Source organism: Triplophysa rosa, linkage group LG6 (genome assembly GCF_024868665.1).
Source record: "Triplophysa rosa linkage group LG6, Trosa_1v2, whole genome shotgun sequence".
Classification (NCBI taxonomy): domain Eukaryota; kingdom Metazoa; phylum Chordata; class Actinopteri; order Cypriniformes; family Nemacheilidae; genus Triplophysa; species Triplophysa rosa.
The window spans coordinates 20,246,316-20,252,315 of NC_079895.1; the positions used below are offsets into that span (position 1 = coordinate 20,246,316).

A 6,000-nucleotide genomic window follows, 5' to 3' on the forward strand; every position below is an offset into this window, starting at 1 on the left:
TAAATAAATAAAACTGACACTTCCAGTCCTTAATTATGATTGGTTGATTTACATTACAAGCCCTTATGATGAAGTTTAGGGAAAGCAGAGACCTTGATATGTGAACTCTGGAGAGGGCAGCACAATTGTCTGTCATAATGTGGCTGTTTAAAATACACTTGCCCAATGGAGCAATGAAAAACAATGTCTCTTTATCTGGAACAACTTTTTGAGTGGTGTTCCAATTGTGAAGTGCCCTTCAAAGGAACAAAAACGCTGCTTGAAATTCGTCTAAGGTGTATTCATACAGTTGACATGTCATATTTTAACTTGACTGTCTGTAAGATCACTCTCGAGCTCTAAATGCGGCTTTTGTTTTAATCAGTTGTATTGCTGTTTTCGTTAACTCCGTATTTAAAGAGTAGAGAGTCTTGTTCACGCGCTACTTTGTTTTCATATCAGAGTGGGAGGTTTGCGGCTTTGACACCAAGACGATTAGGTCTACTACAGTTTTCCGAATTCCGTTAACAGAGACAGCGTGATTGGACAAAATGTTAATGCCATAAATATTTATGTAAACCAAAGCATATATAAACACAATGGCGATATATTGCATCACCAAAAACTACCGACGTCAAGTTTATATATCGCACGATAAGTTTGCGACAGGCCTACAAAAAATGCATAACTTTATTGGAAAAAGAAACATGTGAACATTGTGGTTGCTTCACCCTGCAGTTTCATTACTAACAAAACGTAATATAACGCTGAGCTTGCTGATCTATATCGGTACATAGATCGATAGATTTTATGCTTCGGCAGAATGTCCAGTCGTGACTCAAGAGTTGTTAAATGTGTGGTGTAGTGGTCTGATGCAGTCGTTTTTGACTGTCAAAGACTAGAATCAGTTCCAGTCGCAAGAACAACTCTTTAAATGTGTTGTGTCCAGTTTTAATACGTTTCAGCTAGTCGTTAAGTGTGTCCCCGGCTTAAGCGGCATACCTCGGCCATCTTCCAATCGGTGCCGGCGATTGACACGCTGTCTCTTCTCCTCCTGTCGAATCTGGATGTGCTCTTCAATATTGACGCCTGGGGGAGGAGGGACAGGCACAGCTAAAACAACAGAGGTCCAGCATGGGGGGGGGCAATGGAGACAAATGAGAGACAACACAGCAGATGAATAGTGAGCATGAGATGCAATGCAAGACAAGAGCAGAGACATGAACACAAGAAAACAGACACACATTGCTGATTTACTAGGTAAATATACAAAAATAACATTGGAAAATCATTCAGTGATGATCTGAATCATTGATGCCAGATTTAGTATGAATACTCATATATTGTAGATGGCGTCCATTTATTTCACATACAAATAAAGGGTATTTAATGTCACTTATTTTTTACTTGACTGCATTATCTAAATATATATGTGTGTGTGTGTGTGAGAGAGAGTAACTGTACAATGATGTACAGGATTTTGGTCATGCCATCCACCTCTATAATGAATATATTACATGATGCACACAGACAAATGGTTCAACATATGACATGAAATTGGCCCACAGACAGGAAAGAGATTTGATTGGATGGCTATGGAGCTGAACTGATTGAATATGTTCAGATGACAGTGCAGTACCCAAGAGCAGGTCGAGTGGTATCATTTCCTTCACAGCATCAAAGATTCCCCTCTGTCTGGCCTCCTGACCATCCAGTTCCCTGGCACAAGCTTTACAGCAGCCACATGATGAACAGCCCGACTCACCAGAGCCACAGCCACAAATCCTGCAGAGAGGAACGAATGTATTTATAAAGACAAAATACAAGAAGTGCAAAGACTCAAGACATACCCAAAAGAACTATTAGAAACAGATAAGGTCAATCACTGATGCAACTAGGGCTGCAGCTATCGATTCTTTTACTAATCAAGTATACTGAATTTTCCATCGATTAATAGGGTATTCGGATAATAAGTACTTTTTCTTTATTAAAAAGCAATACTAAATATACAAGAGAAAATAAGACAGGTCTCTTAAAATGAGTAAAACAACTAATTTGTTTCCTTTTTAGAACAATTAAAGTTTTTATTGCTGAAATTGCATACATTAATATCTGTGAAAACTAAACCCATTAATAGATTCCATTGCCATATTAAATTCAAAATGCAAAATAATACAAATATATAAATAAGAAACATGAATAAAAATAGAAGGAATAATTTCAAAGGTAAACAACTAACTTCAGCTTATGCATGATGCATTTAGTTTATATTTTTTTTTACTATTAAATAGTAATATATAGCCTATGACTTTGATTTTGGCAGGTTGTCGGAAGAAGCTTATTTTTTAGTATGTCTGTTTCTTCACTCAAACAATAACATGTTTGTGTAATAAACTCTCAGAGCAACTCTGGAGGTGAAGTTCATGTCCTCATTCAGCGCAAACGCAGACAAATTCATGAGCATCACGCATGTAGCACGTTAAACTCTGCAGTTCATTCACGCAGACACGCAGAACAGCCAGATGACATGTTTAAATAACAGGATTCGGCGTCCACAAGTCCGCATCTAGTTTGATGGACTCAATGCAGCCGGAAAACAAGTTTCGATAAAATAGATTAAAACTAAGTAAATGAGCATGAGAAATAGGTGTGAGCGTGTGAACAGACTAAAATGCGTGTGTCTCACGGTGAATGCGTGAGACTTGAGAGCCCTGTAACATGAACAGAGTTTAGCGGGCTGTACGTTAGTAATAATGGTCCGTGGGGAAATGCAGTGCTCCGTGTGTACTGTAGTTAAATGGATTAAACAAAGCTTCGAGGCCAACAAAATTTGCCTCAATGATTTTTTGTATTCGAATTACTCGAGTTACTCAAGGAATCGTTTCAGCCCTAGATGCAACAAATAAGGACTGCAGTCATACTGTCTACTGTTATTGTAGATATGATCGAGATATGAAAAGAATGACAGGAAATATTGCAAATTCAAACCTGTATTGCCTACACTGCCACCAAGAATCAATGTTAAATTGTATTTCGTCATTTACATTTTATTTTACTATTCTGGGTGTCTTAATGATAATGTACATTACAATTTCTTATTCTTTGTGTTGTAAATAGTCAGATTATTGTAGTCTGTGGCACTCACCCTCCCGGCACTCTGTCAGGTCGCCCACTGCTCACACAGCTAGCACCGTACCCTGTGCAATCTCCACACACGGTGCACACCATACACTGGTCCAGCTTCCACTTGTGCATGCCCGGCTGACACATCATAGACTTCTCCTCTTTCTCATCTAGCTCATCCTCTAAGTCCTCATCCATAGCAGTAGCCATGTTCTCCACTCCAAATGCTAAGGCAGGAACACATCCAATAGCTCAAAAACACTTTCAAAAACTGCAGCCCACACAAGGTTAGTTATATTTGATGAGAATATTATCATATGTCATCTTATAAGGAACATCCCAAGAACTGTGTCAGAAATATTCACGATTATGCTGGTTTATAATGGCACAAATTCATGTTTTGTGTGAAAAGAGGTATTCACCTTTCCCTGCCTGGCTCATGGCTCCAGTGTCTCGACCACACTGGCCCTTGTTGTTCACTCCAAACGTCCACACCTCCCCGCTCTTGGTGAGGACGCAGCTGTGAGCTTTCCCCATGGCTACCTGAGTTACAAAGTGTCCTTTCAGATCTGATACCTGACCTGGGAAGACGAGAGAAGAAAATAATTGCAGTGTTTCCCATAGGATTTTGACAGTCTTGTTGCGCTGGTGACATCACTAACATATTAGCATATTTGTGACATCATCACTTCGTGTTAGTGTTAGCACTTATCTGTTTTTCTTCTACTCTCTTATCTGTCACATTATACTGTATTTTACAACGGGATGCCACCAGCAGTCACTTTAACCGCTGCTAAAATCCTGTTTTATATAAATGCAACATCGTCAGACAAAATCACAATACTTTGACATAAAATGTGTCTAGTAAGCCTAATTGTTTTCAGTTTATAATAAACTTCTTGAATAAATGTCTCAGTTTAAGTAGTAGGCTGAAATAGAGCAGTTATGTTACAGTCCGACATTCTGTGACATTACAGCCAATATTTTAGCCATTTTTTATTTAAAGAGTGCCTAAAATAACTTTATAATAACTGATAAAGTATATTTGATTTTCGTTACTTTATTTCCGTGAACATATAGCTGCCATTGTGCAACAAAATAAACGCACAAAAGATGAAATGCACTATGAACACCTTTATTATTACTGGGGTTAATAAAAGAAACAGGCTCTAAAAAAAGGTGAAATCTTAAAACGTCAAACCTCAATCGTTATGGCATTTTAGAATGTACTTTAAGAAACTTGGACAAAATAGCTGCGTCTTCGAAGGCTGCATGCGTCCTCCAGAGATCACATTTGTCGGCCTTTGCCGCATATGACATTGAGGTTTATTCAGGTTTTATTTCAGAAAAGCAACTGTTACACTGGATAAGTGACACAATGTCTTATTAAGAGAAATAAATATAAATGCTATAATGTTTTTTTTTTCAAACCTCTAGTCACCCACGCACCTCCGCAAATGGACGAGGCGTTTGTAGTTGACACACATGCCGTTGCCGTTGTCCTATTATTCAGGCTTCAGGCTCATGCGGTGTACATAGGACAAGAATCCAGCAGCAAAAAAGTAAATCACCAAGAGGGCTGAGCGAGCGACTGAGCGTATATTGAGTGAGCGGAGAGGAATTTTCAGAAAGGTGCTTTCCGATCCGCGAGAAATATTAATGCTTCGCTCACATGCTCTGACTCGCACCAAACAAGTCAGGAAGGAGAGAAGACGTGTAAGCACTGTTTATCCACTAGTTATTCGATCACAGATACAGTCATTAGCAAGGATGGATAAAAAAAAGTGACGCCAAATTTACCTGGGCGGCCATAAATATACCTGGGCGGACCGCCCAAGTAAAAGCATTGTATGGGAAATGCTGAATTGATTAACATTTAACATTTATGCATTTGGCAGACGCTTTTATCCGAAGTGACTTACATTGCATTGTACTATAATTTTGATTCTAAGTATGTGCAATTCCCTGGGATGTAGGGATGTAACGGTATTGTAAATATCGAAGTATCGCGATAGCATTTTTTTTCGATACTATCGTGGTCGCATGACGATAGATCTTCCAGGCAAAGTGTAGTTTTTTCAGCCGAATGGAGCGAGTTGAGGGAAGCGGGAACTACAATTCCCATCAACCCATGCGTGCCCATCATCCTCTGCGCTCTGCTGCCGCCAGCTACAGATCAAGTTGAGCGAAAATGGCGGATGCCGCTAGTGGCATAGAAACGGATTTACAAATTGTTGAAGCTAGGGCTGGGCGGAATAACGGAATATTCTGTTACCGCGGAATAAAATGTCAACCGTAAGAGACTTTTCTATTCCATGTATTCCACGGAATGTAAATAAGTGGGTGTAGTTAACTCGGCGCTCTGCAAATTAGGCGCTATTCTGAAAAAAACTAATGAATTAATCCACCCGTAACAAATGAACGTATCAAACATTCTTTTGACCTTCTTTCAGTCTGTAGTTTAGTGATCCGCTCCAGTCCGGCGTGTTCTCTCTCACCCGCAGTGCTCGTGCAGGGATCTGCGCCAGCATTTAAAAAAGCTCATTCTCAACACGTATTTCAGAAGTCAGGTTGTTTTGAAAAGCTGTTAATAGTTTTATAAAGTTTAACTTCAGGCGAGCCAAGGTGAAACTTGCGTTGAAATGCGCGATGATGCGCGTGAGCGCTTTGATGTGACGCGCTTCTACCTCCAGTTTTGGGAGACGCGTGAGGAGTCACCAGAGACTCGCAGTGCAAAAACAAGCCCGAGAATTAACTAACCTAAAGACAGAGAGTCGCAACACATTAAAAGTGCTCATCTAATAGAGAGTGAAGAGCGATAAAGACCTACAGTACAGACCCCATGAACACCAGTTTAGTCATATACTGTACTCTCACTGTTTGTGCATATTCATACTT

General features: G+C 39.6%; 1 protein-coding gene across 9 annotated transcripts in view; it reads right to left on the minus strand.

Moving 5' to 3' along the window:
- mycbp2 (MYC binding protein 2) overlaps window positions 1-3,694 on the minus strand; it is a 116,603-nt gene extending 112,909 nt beyond the window's left edge. For 8 of the 9 annotated variants that reach the window (XM_057336967.1, XM_057336963.1, XM_057336961.1 and 5 more), the window contains exons 1-4: window positions 3,525-3,694; window positions 3,125-3,329; window positions 1,619-1,764; window positions 982-1,092 (exon numbers count right to left, since the gene is read on the minus strand). In XM_057336967.1, coding sequence (XP_057192950.1) covers window positions 982-1,092; window positions 1,619-1,764; window positions 3,125-3,329; window positions 3,525-3,639 — 577 coding nt within the window. In that variant the 5' untranslated portion in view covers window positions 3,640-3,694. The remainder of the gene's footprint in view (window positions 1-981; window positions 1,093-1,618; window positions 1,765-3,124; window positions 3,330-3,524) is intronic. The other variant, XM_057336966.1, reaches the window with a different exon arrangement.
- Between the last annotated feature and the right edge of the window lie 2,306 nt (window positions 3,695-6,000).